The following is a 21,369-nucleotide window of genomic DNA, read 5'->3' on the forward strand; positions in this document are numbered from 1 at the left end:
TTTAAGTACTATAAGGAGTTGACCAGGTTTGATTCTGTTTCTGTTTAGCTATAGTTGGCATCTTTGCCCTGGAGGAAGAACGATATTTTTTTTCCTATAAGAAACAAGAAAGACCAGGATAGCTGGGGGAATCTTGTTCAGGGGTCTGTAAAATTTGACCCTTTTGGCCCCTTCAAACTTTAGGGGGGGAGTTCTTTAGGAGAGATGGAAAACTTGGTTCCCTGTCAACTTGGTGTCATTTTCTTGGGGGAGGGGGGAAACATGCTGCTCCAGACTGCCAGAAAGATCTCCTATTCCACCCAAATGTTGTTTTTTCCTTAATTCTTGGAAAAAAAACTGTGCTGTTGTTTTCTTCTGTAAATGCACAGAATGACCTGAAAAGGCATTTTGGAGTACATTTTTGGTTCAGTAATTTCAGGATGCCCACTCGTAGTCCAAAGTGTATTGTTTTTTAAAGCTCAATTAATATGTGGAGCCCTAACCCCTCCCCTGCCTTTCTCTTGATCTAAAATGGTCTGGGGAACCCCTGTTTAGCCTACTATGGCAAACATACAGGCACCTGTATTTGTACTGGCATGTTTCCTCAATGGGGCAAATAGCGGCTTCCCTGGTCTGTTTTACACTGAGGAAAACAGTGCAGGGAGAGGCTTAACTCCCTCTCTCTGCCCTTATGCATGGCCCTGATCCAAACTGAGCTCCTATGTGCCTGATAATTGAGTCTTTAAAATGCTGGGAGCTTCAGATACAGAAGTTCCAGTGTATAGTTAGGTTTGTTCCTCAGTGTATATTACAAAAGACAAACACCTGACCCAGGGAGGAGGAGGAGGAAGAATCAGATGTGAATGAATTCACTAAGGTCAATTATTCACTCAAAAAATTGCTGCTCTCTTGAGGCGGAACAAACCCCCCCCCCCCGGAACTTAAAAGGTTATTCATGGAATTGAATCTAATTCATAAAGCCCAATGTAGCTTGGATTACTCATGAGAAAAATGCCGCAGCATTTGACAGCGGTTGTGTCTGCCCTGACCTTTCAGCCCTCCTCCTGCCGACAAGCTCACTGTTGAGGCCCGCCCCCACCTCTGTCACAACTCCGCCCATCGCAGCTCCGTAGAGGGGAGGCATTCGAAGGAGAGGGGGAACGCGAAGTCCTATCGGGCTCCAAACCGCTCGACTCCACTTTCATGCAACCGAATGCATGTGGAGTTCTGCCTTGGATTTGCCGCTTTCTGGATGCACATTTTCCCCATCCGAATTCTCAAAACTCAACAATAAGCCCCCAATGCAGAGTTTTGAGAATTTGGATGGGGAAAATATGCATCTGGAGAGAGCGGCAAATCCAAGGCAAAACCTCCCCTGCGTAAACGGCCTTTGTTTCCCTTTCTGCTTTGACTCGGCACAGTTCCCCCCCCTTCCCTTTCAGTTTTCCCGTTGACTTCTGTTTTCTGCTTCTGTCCGCTTTCCTTGTTTCTCTTTTAGTCATCCCCCCCCTTTTTGATGGTGTGTCCTGACTTCTTGCTTCGTCCCCCTTTGGAATAGTTCTTTTCACTTCTCCCCTCGTGATTTACGCTCACGCACCTTTTTTTCTTCACCCCCCTCTTTGTTTCCCCCTTATTTTTTTTTCTTCATTAGTGCAGCAGCCAAAGCGCCTAGGGCCATTTATGCATGGGAGGCCACACATCTCTTGTAATCTTGCCGTAAAGATTTGGATTTGGTACGGCACTCAAGCGCAGATCTAGTGGCCGTGCAAAGCGCACGAAAAGAGGCGGGCTTCTGGTCGGAACAAAAAAAGAACCCTTGGCCAATAGCCGCCCCTGTGGGTGGGGAGACGTAGGAGAGGGAGGAGACATTTGCCGGGATGGGCGGAGAGAAGAAATCCAACTCCAGGAGTTTTTCATGGGACCCTCCGGCAGAAAGGGTGAGGAATAAGGAAAGATCGTAGCAACACAGGTTTGAGTTGCTGTTGGGATGCTGCGAATTTTATGGGCCAATTCGCGGCAGCTGTGAAAAATAAAAAATAAGGTACGGAGCAACAAAGCATGGAAACCGCACCAAACAGCCATGAATAAATGACCTAAGACATACTTCAGCTAAGCAGGGGGGGGGGGGTTGATGGAGAGATTACACTCCCTAGCTGTTAAGACATGAGAGGCAGTAAGGGAGGGGGTGAGGGTGGTATTCTGGAGGCTCATTGCATGGAGGGAAATGGCCATTTGGATCCACATGTGAACTAGCTTGTCTAGTCAACATACTAAATATCCCTCTCTTCTTCTCTAGGTCTTTGCCTTTGCAGCCACTCTGACCTACGTGATCCATATGATTTTTTCACTATTGAGATGGAAATCTTCTTAAAAACTCTTGAACATCCTTCAACAGAGAGTTTTACAGTTGGATTTGGTCTGTTGTTGGCTTACTCTGGAAATGTGTTGTTGTATACAACTGTATTCCTTGTTGTGCTTTACCTTGACCAGAAAATCTTACAGGATATATTTTAGCTTAATCTTTTTCTTTTCCCGTTAAAGTTTTGGACAGATACAGTGTGTGGCAAGGGAGATACTGGTAATCTCTTAAATGTATTTTTATTATTAAAAAAACCTGTTATGTAAATGGAGGCTCAAATTTGTATAATAAAAAGCTTTGAGTTCACTTGTAGGTGGAGTTCTGTGGACTATTCTTTTTACTTTACCGTCTTGAGAGTAATTCCTACATCTTCCATTGAAACTGCCTGGAGTTGACGGCACCTGGGGCTCCAGACTTCCTGGGGCAGGGGGAGGACAGCTCAACTCAGGAGGCCAATGTGGTTTTCCCCCTCCCCCCCCCCACACCTTGCCTTTCCAGGGGTGGGGGAGGCAGTTGGAGTTGGCAGCAGAAGGATCTCTGGAATTCTTCAGGAGGGGGTCCTTGGTAAGGGCCCGATAAAGTCCATGGCCACCCTCTCAAAGGGAGCCTGTACAACAGGTAGGGGCAGTAAGGGAGCACTTCCTGAGCCACAGTGGGCCAAAAGAAATGGGCCAAGACTCGGTTCAGGGTAGCTTTAGCCCCTTGATGCCCCGCCCAAGGATGCTCATGGGACTTGGCCAGGACCTCCTGCCTGAAGGCCTGGGGCACCAGGAGCTGCCGGACTTCTTCATCCCTGTCTTTGGTACAGCGGAACCAAGTCCCCTGTTCTTGGATTATACGCAGGAGGCGAGTGGGTCCCTCACCCGCCCCTTGCTCACTGCTATGGCCTCCCTTAGTGCCTCCAGGGACTCAGCTTGGGCTCTTCGGAAGTGTGGATCGCCCCTCCAAACCTCGGTACCTTACAGCTCTTGAGAGGCTGACAGAAACCTTGTGTACGCTGTGCACAGAACAGTAGCAATAAGGACTTTGTCTTCCACTCCACCAGGTTTGGTGTGGGCTTGTGACTGCAGTGATCAGGATTTGAGAGCATAGGTGCAATTCTTGGATTATTACAGTGGCTGCATCTACATGATGAGCATTCTTCATTTCCATGTCATTGCTACCACAAATGCAGAGACATTTGCGCTGTCAGCAAAGCATCTGTGTGGGAGTTCTGTGTGAATGCAGTTGCCATTTCCCTTGCATTTCCTCTGAGCCCACCAACTCAAGGCTTTTTTGAGGGCTTCTTTAAAAATTGGTGATTGCTGTTGTCTGAAAGCTCAATAACATTATGATGAACTCTTGCCATGATCTAGTTGCTTTGAATTCCCAGCTTCCATTTTTTTTTTTAAAAGGGAGGCTCCAGCTCTTCTATAAGAGGCTTACAGAAGGAAAACTGGGTCAGTGTGGACAAGACCTTTGTCCACCTGTCCATCTAGATGTCTTGCTAACATGCTTAGACTACATTCTTTTCAGAAAGATTGTATCAAAACCAGAATTGCTAATGGACATACCAAGGATGAGGAAAGACTGGGAAGGGGATAATTGGAGGACAATGTCTATGGACCTCTCCCCAAAAGCCCCACCGCAGTTTGGAAACCAAGGAGGCAAGAAAACGTCTGAGTGGGTAACAACAACAGCTCCTTTCGCTGGACTGAAGGTGGAAAAAAAGTAGAGGACATGTACATATTTTGATCCAACCACTTGTGAAATACTTGTTTTATGTCCATGTTAGTGCCACAATTGGCAAAATCTATTCATGCTTACTCTATAGTAAATGTACTTTCAGGGCTGTCTGTCTTTTTCTCTGCCTCCTGGGTATCAGGCCCCACCTCCCTCCTCCATCTCCCTCTTACCCTGGCCCTTCCCAATTGTTGGCCTACATTCCTGCAGGCCGACCCAGGGCTGTCTATGTCTCCAGTCTCCTCTCTAGAAATAGAAGAAGAAGAGGAGGAGGAGGAGCAATTGGTTTTTATATGCTGATTTTCTCTACCACTTAAGGAAGAATCCAACCAGCTTACAATCACCTTCCCTTCCCCTCTCCACAACAGACACCCTGTGAGGTAGGTGGGGCTGAGAGAACTCGAAGAGAGCTGTGACTAGTCCAAGGTCACCCAGCTGGCTTCATGTGTAGGAGTGCGGAAACAAATCCAGTTCACTAGATTTGTCTCTGCCACTCATGTGGAGGAGTGGGGAATCAAACCCCGGTTCTCCATTTCAGAGTCCACTGCTCCAAACCACTGCTCTTAACCACTATACTACGCTGGCTCTCTACACCATGCTGGCCCCTCCTTTTGGTTAGGGCCTTCTCCTGCCTGCCCTACCATGCTGGTTTCTGCTTCTGGGTTCCCTCCGGGCATTGGGTTATTCAGAGCTTGCCTGGTGGGAGGGGGACTAAGTTAAGGATGGTAGCCAGCCCTGGATACTGGTTATCTTGGGCTAGGAAGATGGCAGATTCTAGAAGTGTTGTTCAATGTATGGAATCCTCTAGCTACAGGCTGTCAATTCCTTGGCACTGTTTGCTATGCTGGAAAAGTAGGGTTGATGGGTTCCTCTTTGCCACCAGTGAGAGGTTTTTGGGGCAGAGCCTGAGGAAGGCGGGGTTTGGGGAGGGGAGGGACTTCAATGCCATAGAGTCCAATTGCCAAAGTGGCCATTTTCTCCAGATGAAATTATCTCTATCGGATGGAGATCCGTTGTAATAGAGGAGATCACCAGCTAGTACCTGGAGGTTGGAAACCCTATGGAAAAGGCTGTCTTGACATTTGTCCTTTGGCTGGCCGGTATCTTCTAGCTCTGTCCTAACAATTGCACAAAGTTGCTGAACTTTGAATGACCCTGGAAAGGAAAGGCCTTTACTTAACATTTTCTTGCTTTTTGAATGACAGTATAGATGTACACTTGTGCAATAAATTCTTAAGGTACAGGTAAGACAAAGGAGAATGAGGCATCTGAGAGAGGAGGGGAATTATCCCTCTTGTATACAATGCTGCTCCTAAAAGTGAGTCAATTGCCTAGTAAAAGGTGTGTGGGTTAGTCCCACCTTTGACAAACAATGTGAAATATGTGGCAAAACAGCTTGTGGGTAAAAAATGCCTTGCCTAGATCTGAGCTCTACCTGTTACTTATGTATACCTGAGGTGGAGCAGGTTATTGAAACCTGAAGCGTGGCTCTGCAGAGAGGTTTGTCCAGGGCTCGCCAGTCTTTTTTGTGCAGTACAACTAGCGTTGCTAGGTCCCTTTTTACCACTGGCGGGAGGTTTTTGGGGTGGATTCTGAAGAGGGAGGGGTTTGGGGAGGGGAGGGACTTCGATGCCATAGAGTCCAATTGCCAAAGCGGCCATTTTCTCCAGGTGAACTGATCTCTATCAGCTGGGGATCAGTTGTAATAGAGGGATCTCCAGCTAGTACCGGGAGGTTGGCAACCCTATGTACAACAAGAAATTCTCTTGAAGTAATCTGTTAACATACAGAAAGGTCTGTGTTTGTTAGGGATAGAAGGAAAAGAAAAGAGAAAGACTGTGGGGGGGAAATGATGTTAGATTCTATACTGCATTAGTATCTTTTCTGCCTTTAAGTGTCTCCCCAGTGGTTTAAAACAATAACCTGGATTAGCCTCTCTTCTTGCTGAAGACTCTTTCTTGAAGCTCTTTATTTCAGTATTCTTTACAACAGCCCTGTAAGGTAGGTCAATATTACCCTCATATTGGTGAAAAGGTGAGGAAAGAAGAAGTTTACGGTTGCTTGTGTCCTCCAGTTCATGATGGAAGCAAGAGGAGCACCTGAAGCTGCTTAATATTGAAGCAGGTTATTGATCTGAGTAGCCCAGTATTTATTGTCTACTGGTTGCAACTCTCCAATCTGCCATGTAAAGTTTCTTTCTAGATATTGTTGAAGGCTTTCACGGTTAGAGTTCATTGGTTCTTGTGGGTTATCCGGGCTGTGTGACCGTGGTCTTGGTATTTTCTTTCCTGACGTTTTGCCAGCAGCTGTGGCAGGCATCTTCAGAGGAGTAACACTGAAGGAGACACTGTCCTTCAGTGTTACTCCTCTGAAGATGCCTGCCACAGCTGCTGGTGAAACGTCAGGAAAGAAAATACCAAGACCACGGTCACACAGCCCGGATAACCTACAAGAACCGGATAACCTACAAGAACCAATTTCTTTCTAGACATTCTTAAAAAATTTTTTAATTATACCTGTACAATGTATACATGTTAAAAACACTAAAATGGGTTCTTACAATCAACACACACATGGTAGTAAATGAAAAGGCAAAAAAAAAAAATCCCCTTTATACTACCATGGCAATTTTGAACTTACTTTCAGGACAGATCTACATTTCACTGTCCTTGCTACTATAGCAGAACCTCATTGTCTCCTTTGAAGGCCTACTAAAAAAGCTCAGCCGACATAAGGTGTTTTTGGGACATAACTGCGTGTAAAGACCGAGACAAAAAGAAAAGGAAATTGAGGGTAAACTCCCATTTCTTGATACCCTTGTCATCCGTAAAACAAACTTTTAGTTAGGTCACAAGGTCTACCGGAAACCAACTCACACAGATCGCTACTTACACAAAAACTCCACAAAAACTCCAACCACCACCCCCGACAGAAAAGAGGAATAATCAAAACATTAATGGACCGTGCAAGACAGATCTGTGAACCACAGTTTCTCAAGGAAGAAATTAATCATCTAAATCACGCACTGCTAGCAAACGGCTATTCCAGAAATGAAATCAGAAGGGCCATTAAACCAAACAAAAATCGGAAAACTCAGGAAAAACAGTCTCCCATATGAAAGGTATTCTTGCCATTTATTAAAGGAGTCACTGATAGGATGGAGAAACTTTAAAAAAACATAACCTACAAACAGTGTTTAAACCCACCAAGAAAATACAACAGATGCTACGATCAGCAAAAGACAAATGAGACCCCCTCACCACTGCAGGAGTATATTGTATACCTTGCAGTTGTGGACAAGTTTACATCGGGACAACAAAACGCAGCATACAAACAAGGATAAAAGAACATGAAAGATACTGCAGACTTGGCCAACCTGAGAAATCAGCAGTGGCTGAACATGGACTGACACAAACAGGACACAGGGTCTTATTCCAAGACACTGAAAGACTGGACAATTCTACCAACTATTTTGTCAGATTACACAGAGAAGCCATTGAAATTCATAAACATCAGCACAACTTTAACAGAAAAGAAGAGAGTTTAAGAATGAATAAGGCTTGGCTTCCTGTCCTGAAAACCTCCAGACTAACAAAGACTACAGTCCACAATAGCCATGCAGATTAGTTTTGGATTTCACACATTAACAGATCACTTCAGGATACAATGGTTCCATATTAACATACCACACCCTCACTAGCACATTATCTTGATACTTACAGGACAATGATTAGCCCATTACCTTTGATACTTTTTGCAGGACAATGATTCAGCTCAAACCCAACCCCTTTCTGACTATATATTACTCTTCCTACACACTTGACACTGAGAGACACTGTCCTTCAGTGTTACTCCTCTGAAGATGCCTGCCACAGCTGCTGGCGAAACGTCAGGAAAGAAAATACCAAGACCACGGTCACACAGCCTGGATAACCTACAAGAACCAATGAACTCTGACCGTGAAAGCCTTCGACAATATACCGAGACAAAAGTTTTAGATGTTGCAATTAATTCCATACATGAAATAACTAAGTATGAGTAGCTTAATAAAAAATACAAATATATTACTATCACATTTGTTTGCATGCAAGCTTGCTAAAGCATTTGAGGAGTTTTTGGAACGGAGAAAATTGGGCTCAGTGGTAAATTGTGGAAAAAGGTAATCCAGTAATTATTTCGGCTGGGTAATGGAAAGCCTATGCACATCTTCCTAGACATTCTAACACTCCCCCCTTAAGTAAAGATACCAAAGTTTGAAACTCTGGGCAGTAACACTTACAAAGAGTGTACTATGCCACTGAGTTAAGCATCCTTCGAATGCTCCATGGCTGTTTCCACACAATTGTAGTACACTGATGCAACATATTTCTATAATGTTACAGCTATCTAGCAACCCCCCCCTTTTTTTTTTTTTTACAAAAAAGCCCTCCAATTGGGGGAAGGAGTATGGTGTCTGGCTGCAATGGGGCTGAGACAAGGAAATTGCAGGACAAACTCTTGTGTGGATGCTCTATTGCCCTTGCAAATGAGATCTCCACTGAATGTGGAATGTATGACATTTTGACATGGGAAGCGGCTCTAAAGTCTACTGCATGTACTGTATTTCAGTGGGAAAGTCCAGCCATTGGGGGCAACCAGTCCACTAGGAGCACCTAGCCTAAGGCTTCAAAAGTGGGTGAATGGCAACCAGCCCTGTCACCCCTACCCACTGACCCATTTGCCACCTGCCCATGGCACTGGGGGTCAGCCATGGCAAACAGCAGACCAGGGAGTTGCCCCCAGCTGCAGTGGGTGCTCCTTCTCTCTCTTGGGGGGGGGGCAATCCAGCCCTCTTCCTTCTTCTCTCACTGCTTTGCCTCACTGTGGTGGAAATGGGTGGCAGGTCGACAGTCATTAGGTTCCTGCCACTCTGTGGTGTGGGAGGCAAGGAGGGCGGGCATTGCTTTGCAGCTGTGTGAGGAGTGAGGAGGGCAGGCTCGGGCTGCCAGCCTCATGGCCGGGCCTGACATTCTTGCAGAATTATAAACGATCTCCAGACTACAGAGATCATTTCTGCTGGCCATTCTGGAGGGTGGACTCAATGGCCTCAACCCCCTGCTGAGCTCCCCCTACTTCCCGAGCTCTGCCCTCCCCAGGCTCTGCCTTAATGGGTTGGCTCTGGCAAGAAGGCTTGGGTAACCAGCCAAAATTAAGGTGTCTTTCCTCATGGCCACCCAGGACCCCATAAAAATTGAATTGGTGGCAAGATTCTTACAGTTCGCGATTCAAGAACGTGAGCTTTTGTGCACCATTATTTTTGTGCAAATAATGCTGGCCTAGTACTGTTAAATTGTCTAATGCACCTTAATTGATTTTATTGTAAAAACTATGGAGTTTCTTGTACTGTATGGATTTTATGTATTTGCTTTTATACACTTAATTTTATGCCAATAAAGTCTACTTGACTTGACTTGACTTGCCTCCAAATCTCCAGGAATTTCATGGGCAATTTTAGGGTGGGTGCGAGACTTGCTGCTGTGCCACCTTGCATCTGTACTTCAGGCAGGTGGGCGGCACTGCCTCTCGGCTTCATCATGGTACAGGGGGCAGAGGGGGGTGACTGCCATCTTCCTGCTCCCCATGTTGCTGTGGCAACAAGGGGGGGCACCTTGGCTGCCTAAATCTAGACTTCACCAAAACCTGGGGCTGTCTCTGCCTGTCCTTTTCTTCAGAAAGCACACACAACAGGGTGCAGAAATGCCTCCTTTAGCAAATTCCCTCTCCACATGAGATGTGTGCCCATGAAATGAGATGGCTGATAGCCCAGAAAGACTGTGATGCACTGTGTTGAGCTGGCCAATCAGGTGCAGGCTTTCTGCAGTTACAGGCATCTGGAGGGACGGTACCATCTGCTTGCCTGCATGACTCAAGATGTCTGGCTCCAAATCACTGTTCTCTGGCTAATGTGTCAAGATCGTCCTTGTTCTCAGTCCCCTTCAAATATTACACCTGTGTTGATTGGAAACAGACTAGGAGTACCTTAAAAGTAGACCACCGTGAACTTCTGCAAGCTGATGCAACTATGCACCTGTATGTTATAACTCAAAATACAGCTTTAAAATGTGTAAATAGGATTTCTTTTGGCTTGTCGCTTGATATGGCACCCATTCAGGGCAGAAGGGGGTGGAGGAATCTGGCCAGCTGGAAGGGTTCTCAGCTGTGTTTGAAGCATGTAAATCAAACACTGTGCATTTTCTCTTCCCATTTTAGCCATGTTTGTTCCCTTCCCCACCCCCCCACCGGTTATTTTTCAGAATGGATGAACAAGGTGGCTCAGCAGGTTGTGTATGTGGTTATGTGAAACTGGTTAATCCCCTGACACCAATATTTACTGTCTGGATCCTGTTGACATTAAGGATATGTATACGACTTGTGAGGTGAACAGTCTCCTTGATGTGTCTCTCGAAGGGCTTCATGATGCGCACATGTTTTAACTGCTTCCTCATGGATTGCTCCTTCCGTGCTGGCAAGAGGTGCACTTCAGCCATTGCTATGTGGTAGCTGTGAGGTAATGTGGTGAGCCTATCCAGTCAGCAATAAAAGAAGACTTATAGGGATTTACATGCCGTATCATTATACTAGCTTTGAAAGGGATGGAGGCTGCCTATCGCAAAAGGAAGGCGCTGAGGTCAAAGACAGGTGGCTGAAGATTCATTGCTACTGAGTTCACAGGACTTCCTGGTTTGTGCCTCCACTATACTGTAGTAACTGAAATGAACTAGGTTTCAAATTGGGTCTATCATAGACAGTGAAAATTCAGAAGAGAAACATGATGGGAGATAAAAATGAATATTTCCACTAGGTATTGGTGCTTGTGCCTCCATTTATGCAACCTGGTTCCCAGCTGACACCAATTTGCAGTCAGTGGGTTCTAGCTCTAACTGGGACAACCCTTTCTTCTAAACATCATTACTCATTTGTCTTCTGTCACAAGGAGCTTAGAGCAGCATTTGAATCTCAAAGCAACCTTGTTAAGTTAAGCTAAGAGACTTGCCAAGGCAGGTTCCCCAGTGAGCTAAGAGCTTCCTAGATGGTTTTGACCTGAATTTCCTACTTCCAGATACTACAGGATACAATATGATACTATCCATCTGAGTTATGAATGAATTAGCATGGTATAATAATGACACTGCTCTTTAATGTTAAGTAAATTGGTTGTCTGGTCCCTTACCCTTTTTATCATTTCCAAGATGACTAAAGTATGGGGAGAACTCTACACTGCAGGTGCCTGAAGTGTGCTCTCTTTCATGGTTTCTTATTAGATTTTTTATGCCCCTGGTCTTCCTAAAAGCTCATTGTGCACAGTTCTCCCCCACTTTAATCCATGCAACAAGCTTATGAAATAGGTTAGACCAAAAGCTAGGTCACCCAGGGGATGTTATACCCAAGGCAGGATAGCTCAGCTTTCCAGTGATGGCATCATGCTGTCTCTCAGAGTAGATCACTTTTGGGAGCTGAGTCCTGGCATCCAAATATAGGTTACAAGGGTCTCCCCACTCTTTCTTTCCAACTTACGATTATCCACCACTTTCACATATGGGGGCAGGGTGGGATGGATGTTAAAGACAAGCCCCAATTGCTTGAAGAGAAGATGCCAACTGCTCTGCATGTCAGCCTTCATTAGCCTAACATTTGTGTTAGAGCCCACTTTTACCACTGTTAAAGGTAAAGGTAAAGGTCCCCTGTGCAAGCACGGAGTCATTCCTGACCCATGGGATGACGTCACATCCCGACGTTTCCTAGGCAGACTTTGTTTAGGGGGTGGTTTGCCAGTGCCTTCCCCAGTCATCTTCCCTTTACCCCCAGCAAGCTGGGTCCTCATTTTACCGACCTTGGAAGGATGGAAGGCTGAGTCAACCTTGAGCCGGCTATCTGAAACCAACTTCCATTGGGATCGAACTCAGGTCGTGAGCAGAGCTTGGACCGCAGTACTGCAGCTTACCACTCTGTGCCACTGTTAATCCTCCTTTTTGTGGTGTTTTTGCTTTTCAGAGGGTTCAAGAAAGTTGTGCCACAGAAAGGAACTGGTTGGAAAAAAAAACTGTGCACCCCCCACACCATAATTTATCACCATATATTTAAAGACCTGAGTTGATGAAAAGTTGCAGAGGACCAGCCATTCCATGTCTGTTTTTACATCTGGATCACTTCTACTTATGCCTGACCTGTCTCAGGTCGTTTATGCATGGAAGTTTTACCTGAGGTTCATTGCTTGCTGGACCCACATTTTCTTCTTGTGAAGCTATGCACCAACAGTCTCCAAGCTCCTTGAAATGCCGCTTTGTAATTGGCTGTAGTGCTTAGAAGTCGTCCCCCCTGAAATCCAACTGCCACATAAAAAAGCATTTTAAGAAAAAAAATAAAATGGCGCTATTTGAAAGGAACGGGGTGTGTGGAGAAACCCAACCCTCATTTTTAAAAGCCTTTCTTTTGCTAAGAAAGAACTCCGAGGAAGCAAGAAGCATTTGAATCCTTGCCCCTTAACACGCTGCTTTGTAATTGGCTGTACTGCTTGCTGTGAGAGAAACCAAGCTTCTGTGTTCCACACTTTGCCTTATGCAATGGGATTTCACCCGGTCTGAGCTCAGAGGAGATGGAAGAATCAGGTTAGTAGAGGGACGGGAAGTCCCAGGATTTGTGGGGGCTGGCAGTGAGGTCATCTCTAATGCATGGAAAACTCATGCATAACTGCAAGGAACAACTGAGACAGACCGAGGGGGGGAGTGTTCGTGAGTGAAAGTACCCATGCATAAATGACCCCAGTCTCATCCTATACTGCTTGACTGAGTCAACCGTGATCTTTTTCCACCTTCTTCACAAGAATGTCCACTTAGGATGGTGTGGAGAAAGCCACGGAGCTAGCGAGAAAGGAATGCTGTTCCTCAGGAAGACAAGTCAAAACAAGGACAGCTGCTGCAACCATCTGTCCCCACTTTGTTCAGTATCCTGGGCTTCGAGTGCCTCTGGTGCATGCATGTTGCCTCATATAGTCCCCTCCTAAGCAATACGTGCAACAACAAGGGTGACACCCTGAGACAATGTCAATCACCTCTTCTATGGGGAAGAACGCTGTAAAACAAGACTCAAGCGGGACAGCACCATTTGAGATCTGTGCACTGACAAGCAGTCTGGAATTTCCCTAGCCTGAATAAGTCTGGGTAATGCAAAAATTTGCACAGGGAAATCTAGACAACAAGTGTTCAGTGGTTTTATTGCAGCCTGGTTTAACTTTGTCTTTCTCCGAAGAACCCCTGGAATAACAGTCTGGGGAAGGGTACTGAGAATTCTCTGCTTAAGGTTAGAATTCCCTGGGAACAGGGAATGGTTACTAAGTTAGCCGCAAAACAGCCACCACCACCTCCCTTCACACATGGTTGCATCCTTGCCACAGAAAGTATCCTTGCCACAGATGCTTTCACATAAACACACATGCAGCTGCCTTATGCCTGGTCAGGCCACTGGTTTATCAGGGTCAGTACTGTATTCTTGACTGGCAGCAGCTCTCCAGGGTCTTTGACATTACCTTTTACCTAATCTTTTTAGCTGCATTGAAGCTCTACCACTGAGCCTTGGCCTTTCACCTGCTTTCTCAAAAAGGATGAACCGATGATTCTTGGGACATTTTTAGCAGCAGGATACCTTTTCTCAGAATGCTGCAATGTCTTCTTGTGTGTGTATACCGTCAAGTCACCGCTGACATGGCAACCCGACTACACCATTGCTGCCCCCCCTCCATTTTATGAAGACCAAGCGGAACGCATCGGTGAGGAAAACAGCAAGCATTTCTTTCAAACTGCTTGGAGACATAAGACAATTTTTGGCAGCCTTGTTCTTCTTCCGAAAGTGGCAGTTTGATCTCTCCACCACTTGCCAAATCTTGCAGTTGAACAACCCACTCTCCTTTTGCTGAACCGCCTAGGGGTTTCTTTCTCAGTGGTGCTGGCTCTTCCTGAGAGTTAAATTTGACATTCCAGTCCTCTGGCAGCTACAGAGACCCAGATAGTGTAGAAGATGCTTGTCTCTGTGGGCTTCTCTGACACAATATTTGACACAGGCCCTTATATGACCAAGCAAACTTTTTCCTGTCAGGGAATTTTGTTCTGGCTCTTAATTGTTAAACAGACCAAAAAACACACACAAAAAACCACCACCCCCGCTTTACTTGAGTTATAGTAACAGAATCCATGCAGAACATCTCAGTACATTTTTTAAGAAGTCTGACAGGCCCTGGGGCTTTCTGAAATAGCAAGTTTCCCCCACTGCATAAGCAGCCATCCGGCAAATAAGGCAGTATAGGGCACAGATACCATAGCAGGCTAACCATTTTATTACCCCTGAAAGGTCAGTGAAGAATATTCTGTTACCCACCCCTGTTTTCCAGAACAACAGTTCCTGAACGTGGTTCCCTTTTGATAAGCAAACAGTGGAGACAGTGTCTTTGTAACAGTTATTTTATTGACCAACTGAGCAGAGTCAAACAGGAAGAGCTGCAAGGCCTCCAAACAGGGCAAAATTGCCCTCCAGGGACATGTCAAGTCAGGTCTGAAGCCCCTCTTACCCCCGCGACATGGTCCCAATCCAAATGAGGCCACTGTAGTGTTGCTGAAATGAGTTTCCATGAGAAACTCATAACTACTGTTTGGCTGCAAGTCCCCATGGCAATCAAATGTTACATTTAGGGCGCTTTCACATAACCTGAATAATGAGGTTTCTATCCACTTTCAATGCACTTTAATGATCATTTGCAAGTGGATTTTGCCGTTTCACACAGTAAAATCCTGCTACAAAGTGCATTGAAAGTGGATTGAAAGTACATTACTTGGCATGTGTGAAAGCGCCCTTAATGTCTAGTTCAGGCCTCACACAGCCACAATTAGATAGGACTACTAGTAAATTTGGTTGCCAAGTTAAAACTTTATGACACTGATAACACTGTACTCTAATAATTTACTATCAAATACATTATGATATAGTGTCAAAATTATTCACAATTTAACAATAAACATATCCTTAAAATATGCTTGATATGTCTACAGGATACATTGGAACAATAATTTAATGCTGTATTAGCTATCTACATGGTATACATTCAGAGTGAGTAAAACCTTATCTTAAAAGCAGGCCACTCATTCTGAAAGAAAAACAATATTTTACAGGAGGCGTCATTTTATGCTTCCAGAAATTCCCCATTTTTTCCATCAGAAATATTGGGGAGGAGGAAAGTCTAGGGAAACAACAAGAAAAACTGTACCCCCTCCCCAAAATGGCCTGTTATCTCCCCCCCCCCCCGGCCTTCATGTCTTTAAGCAGTACTACCATCAACTTGCTCATGATAGCAGATTATTATTTTTAAATGCCAATAATTTAATGCAGAATTGCTGTGCTGGGATGGATCAAAATAATCTATCTAGATCTCCTTTTTGTCTTCTGACACTGGACATACACACCACAGAGAAAAAACAAGTGGAGCATCTTTTTAACATTTGTCCCCAGGACTGGGTAGTAACAGGTATATTATGGCTGCCTGTACATGGCGATGATTCCCTGTTGTCTCATTGCCGCTGTGAATGCAGCCACATTTGCAGCAGCAACAGAGAATCCATATGTGGGGGTATTCTCCATGCTTTTCACAGAATCCTCCCCAATCTGCCCTTTGCTGCTGGGGAGCACTGGTTTTTGTTTTTTGTTTTTGTTTTTTTGCTGGTTTTTTTTTTAAAAAGTAGTGCTGTAGTGTCTTGATGCTATAGTGATACAGCAACTACCAGTATTTTTTTTAAAAGCCCCACTGACAGCTTAGGGGAGGGGAGGCATGGTGGACATGAGGGAATACTGAGGGGAAATGGTGCCAATATGGGTGGTGAGGTCTGAAAAATCCATGCCATGCTGCTCACATAGTGGGAAAAGCTACATTCATTATTATCTTTCTGGAAAAATCATACTAAAGTAGGTTCAGGAAAGACTGCAGATAAGTGGAAGGAAACCCTGAAGGTGAATGATTGCAGAGGGCTTTTGAAGGGGTTTGAATGGCAGGCATATTTTAAGGGGGAGAGTGGAGGAGACATTTGGGGTTTGCTATTTTATTTTTGATTTTAACTGAAAACATTTTTAACTATTATTGTAAGTTGCCTTGAACCACAAGGAAAAGTGAAATATAACTGTTTTAATAAGTAAATAGTAAATAAATAATATAATGTGGATGCTCTGGAAAAAAAACCCACTCCAGTTTGGGAGGAAAGATTAAGCAAAACAGTCTGGGGAAGCAACCTATGTTAGAACATGGAGATTGCTTTGTGGCTACCAGCCACTAGGAAAATTATCCTCCATATATTATTCCAAACTTTTTCAAAAGCCACTTCTGCAGATGCCGCAGAAATTATTTTCACAGGGTAATTAGGAGGTGCATAAAGAAGTATTTCCTTTCTGTTTGTTTTAACTTTTGAATCCACAACAACAAACTACTTGATACAAGAACCCATGGGTAGAATTACATGCCCTTACAAATCTCTAGATGTTTGAATAATAGACTGGCTAATCAGGAGTGGAGGAACCCAAATGGCAAATCAAGTACCTACTGCACCAATTGTTACTTAAAATCTAATTATTTCTTCTCAGAGTGTGGGAGGACAAAATTTAAGAACCTTGGCAAAGAAAATTAAAACAAATTTAAAACTCTGCTTTGCAGATAATTTGTTGAACGTAATTATGGGAGCATAATTTTCTTCACTTGTACTGAATCTATATGACCTTTTAAAAATCACTCATTCTTGGATGTGTCTTTAATTTTATTCAGAATCATTTCCATCAATTTCTTTACTTGTTACAAAACATTTCGGTGCCAATGCATATGTGATGTTGGAGTTCCTTGATTGGAACTATCTTTATATCTAATTCTGAAGATGGATTAAGAGCGCAGACCAAATCATTCTCATGATGGGGCCATGCACAGTTAAGGGGGGATTTCCCCTCAAACCTCCATGTTTGAAGAAAAAACCCAAAACTTTAAAAATATTCAGGAGGTTCAAAACTGGGAAAATGATTTCTGCACAAGTGCAGAAATTGCTACTCAAGAGTTGCAAAAGATCTTGCAAGTCATCTCAAAGAAATGTTGGGTAAAAGTGGAAGTTTAGAGTGGAAAACATGTGGTGTACACTTTCTGCTCTGAGCTTCCCCTGCCAGCAGAGGGGTGGGTGGTACCTGGGTCAGAGGTGCTTCCCCCCCCCCCACTCCAACCCTCTCCCATATCACCTAGCTGGAGGACAGAAGTGAGAAGCCTGGAGCAGAAAGCATGCAGGTCACACTTTCTTCCCCAGTTCTGTCACTGCCACCCAGCTGATGCGGAATGACTTGGAGGGAAAACACCTCTGACCCAGGCAGCTTCCATCACCTTGGTGATGGGAGAGGCTTAGATTGGAGAGAAAACAGTGATGGGGGAAGAGGGGAATAGAGAAAGTGGCAAGCGTGTGAGGGGGAGGGAAAGCAGTGCAAGTAGGGAGCAAGAGGAGAGTAATCGGGGTCCAGTGTATTTCCGTTCCCTGTAAGTCTCTCAGGTCCCCCATTTGTTCAGACTGAAAAGGCAGTACCAAAGTGGGCATGTCTGATATAGATTAGCTTTATGGCTCAGAGGAAAAGGGAGGTTAACTCTTCCCTCTTCATCTTTTCTCCAATTGAAAGTGGCCTCTCTAGTCTTCTTTAAGTGTCAGTGAGGGGAAAAGACAGGTATAAAATGGGTACCTGTCTTTTCTCCTTGCTGGGACGTAAGGCCACTGGGAGGGATTTCTGATTTGGGAAACAGTGCCTGCGCTGCAACTTTGACCCACATTACACGCCCCCCAACACACAATGACTGCCTTTAAGGGATAACAACTTATCTAGAGTTTCCATCACAGGACCCCGATGCCATGCCCTTTCTGGAACAATCTGATGGCTTCTCTCAATAACAGACACAGTCATTGAAGTTCAGAATAATCTTATGTGAGCATTAGCCATATATGCAGCAATGGAATATCCTTTGAAATCAGAATTAATCCACCTTCTGATTTGTTCGAGACGAAGGTGAAAATGCACAATGTAATCAGTGCTGTTGGTGATGTGTAAAAATATACAGTGTTGGCTCTCGAAAGCAGCAAGTGACTGTCAAACACCCACTATGAATCCATGATATGAAATCCATTCCTTGTTGGGGTCTCTTTGTAAGTCTTGTCTTCATGTTGATGAACTGATGTGCAGCCTTTCCACCATCACACGTTACAGTTTGACTTCTCAATGCAGAGCAAAAACCACTGAGCCTTGGACAAGGAAGGGTGTGGGAGTCTTTAAAGGTGCCAGAACTCTTTGTTGGTTTGGATACAACAGACTGCGACCCCATTGGGACACTGGGTGGAATACTATGCCTAGTGGAGGCAGAAGGAGGCCAGCACACAAAGCATTATGCAAACTTTCAGAAGATGATTCCATTAGCAAAGAAAGGAAATTAAATTCTACTTAAAGGAGAAACAATTGAAAAGGAGATGTTCTCATGTTGTGAAGCAGATAATTAAACCATACCACCCACAAAGGAAATCTACATTAAAGGAAGTCATATGATTAGGCTAGCCTCGGGGAACCTACCCTAGAGGTTTGCTATGAGCATAATATGGAGGAGAGAACAATATAAGCTGCTTTTGGTCTCCTTTAGAGAGGAAAGGGGAATATAAATGAACATAATAAATAAATAAATAAAGGCTAGGTTGTGGGGTGGAGACCATGTATATAGAAGACATCAATATATCTAATTCTCAGCATAACTCCATCTGTGGGTACTTAAATTCAGAGGCTGGGACCACAGCATGACTTTACTAGGCCTGGCTGCTTGCTATTGTTCAATAAGAGCCACACCATGAAAACCAGTATGATGTAGTGGTTAGAGTTTCAGATTAGGATCTGGAAGACCCAGGTTCAAATCCCCACTCAGCTGTGGACGTTCACTGGGTGATTTTGGGCTGGTTACTCACTCTCAGTCTAACCTACCTTATAGGGTTGCCGTGAGGATAAAATGGAGGAGAGGAGAATGATGTAAACTGGTTTGAGTCTCCATTGGGGATAAAGGTGGTGCATAAATGAAGTCAATAAATAATAAATATAGCTGAAGATGGGGGGCTTCATTGGTGGGTGGGAAGGAGAGAAGGAAACAGAGAGTTGAAAATGTGGGGGCTGCCTAGAGGAGAGAAATAGGGTGGGAAGGAGGAATAGGGGGAAGAAAGGTGCTCCCCCAAGTCACTGCAGTTGCTCCACTGTGTAACTGGGCCCAGCCGGGCTGGCACCACACAACTCGGTCCAGTCCTGTGACTGATCTGGCATCCCACAATTAAGCCAGACTTTTCCTGGGAAGACGCTGTATAGGGAGAAAAGGAGGGAAAGCTGAAGGCATGGTGGGAGATAAAGGTAGATTGGGTGGTGGGAGGGAAGGAGAGAAGCAGAAAAAGGGGAGACACTTATGGGGGCTTTCAGAAAAGGGAAAGATGAAATAGTGAGGGAGGGGAAATTAGATGCTTCCTGCAAGTTCTTGTGGGTTCCCTGTTTGTAATAATATATTTAAAGGTAAAGCTGGTCCCCTGTGCAAGCACTGGATCATTACCCACGAGGTGACGTCACATCACGAGGTTTACTAGGTAGACTGTTTGCCATTGTCTTCCCCAGTCATTTACCCCCCAGCAAGCTGGGTACTCATTTTACCGACCTTGGAAGGATGGAAGCCGGAGTCAACCTTGAGCTGGCTACCTGAAACCGACTTCCATTGGGATCAAACTCAGGTCATGAGCTGAGCTTTGACTGCAGTACTGCAGCTTACCACCCTGTGACATGGGGCTCATAAAAATATAGTTACTTAGCATTTATATAACACTTTCAGAATTGAAAGCCCTTCATATACATCATCCCAGTAATTATTCCAACATCCCTATGAGGTAGGCTAGCATTATTATATCATATTGCAAAGGGGACTCCTAAGGAGTTTGTGGCTGAGATGAAATTTAAGCTGGCAACCTCTTGGATCAGAGCTTCTTCTCATAGCACTGAGATACACTGCTTCCAACACTGCTTCCACTTGAACCATATAGATAGCTCTGCACTGAATAATGAATCCTCAGCTTTGTGCCTGTGGATGGACAGCCATAGAAACCAATCAATCATGGGTCAGGCCATTGAAGATGGTTGCCTTACAGAGTACTCACGCAGCTGCCATTTAAAATGTTTGCCACCTCCTAGCCAATGACATGAATGCCTGGCCCACGGTATTTTTGCAAACACTAGTTGAGCAGGAGAAATCATCCCAGGTAGGCTGATTTATGCGACTGCTTCTCCCCATTAACTGCTATCTTTCTCTCTGCTTTATCATACATTGGGTTGACTTAAATCAGCTTGGATACAGACAAAAGTATGAGGTGATTGATATGCAAAGCAGGAAGCGCCGTCTACAGTATCTTCTGGCTCACACATTTATCCTCCAGTCTTTTTGTGTTTCCTTTCAAAAACTGAACAGCAGAGTTTAAACAGCCAAGGGGGCAACTTTTTGATGCCCATTAGTGATCACAGGCAAGACTGTCTGGCAGGCAGTTACATTTCAAGAACTATTTTTTCCCAACACCATCCCAGGGCCTGGATTAGAGAACTCTGAAGCATACAGATTTTCTTTAAGACCGTCTAGTGAGCTCGTGACTGAAGTGAGATTTGAACCAGAAATTCCCAGGCTTACAGGTTCTTCGCTTAATCACTGTGCCATTACATTTCTTAAGAAACACACACACAATTATACCCATTCAGTAAATACTAAAACACCCATGTACAAAACGTTTGTTTTAAATAATCTATATTTTTAAAGAATTCGGAAACTTTCCAACTCAACTCCTAATTATCTCCTCCCATCTCCTTCTGTGTTCCCCTTTGGTTCTGCAGGAGCTCATCAGTTGGTGTTGCCCTTCTCTGCCATCTCTTCCTTCTCCAATCTCACTTCAGTCACGAGCTCACTAGACGGTCTTAAAGCAAATCTGTACGCCTTCCGCTGAGGTGCTTCCTAAGTCCGGAACAGTCCTCTTTCCCAAGCTGCTCTAGCTGTGTCCCTCTCTTCCCCTTTATGCCAACCAGGGGCGGATCAAGACCTTTAGAGGCCCTAAGCACTTAAAAGATTTTGGTGCCCCCGTATATATGTAATTCAAAATATAAACAATAGACCATCAAATAAAATTTTATTTTTCGAAATGAAACAAAATTTACAGCAAGATGGAAAATAATGTTTA

The 21,369-nt window shown here is 44.5% G+C and overlaps 1 protein-coding gene across 1 annotated transcript in view; it reads left to right on the forward strand.

Moving 5' to 3' along the window:
- The window catches only part of MAL (mal, T cell differentiation protein), a 28,462-nt gene extending 26,112 nt beyond the window's left edge, over nt 1-2,350 (forward strand). Inside the window, exon 4 of the mRNA XM_056853698.1 lies at nt 2,276-2,350. Within this exon, the coding sequence (XP_056709676.1) occupies nt 2,276-2,350 (75 nt within the window). The remainder of the gene's footprint in view (nt 1-2,275) is intronic.
- Nucleotides 2,351-21,369: the final 19,019 nt, after the last annotated feature.

This window comes from Euleptes europaea, chromosome 7 (assembly GCF_029931775.1).
Source record: "Euleptes europaea isolate rEulEur1 chromosome 7, rEulEur1.hap1, whole genome shotgun sequence".
NCBI lineage: Eukaryota > Metazoa > Chordata > Lepidosauria > Squamata > Sphaerodactylidae > Euleptes > Euleptes europaea.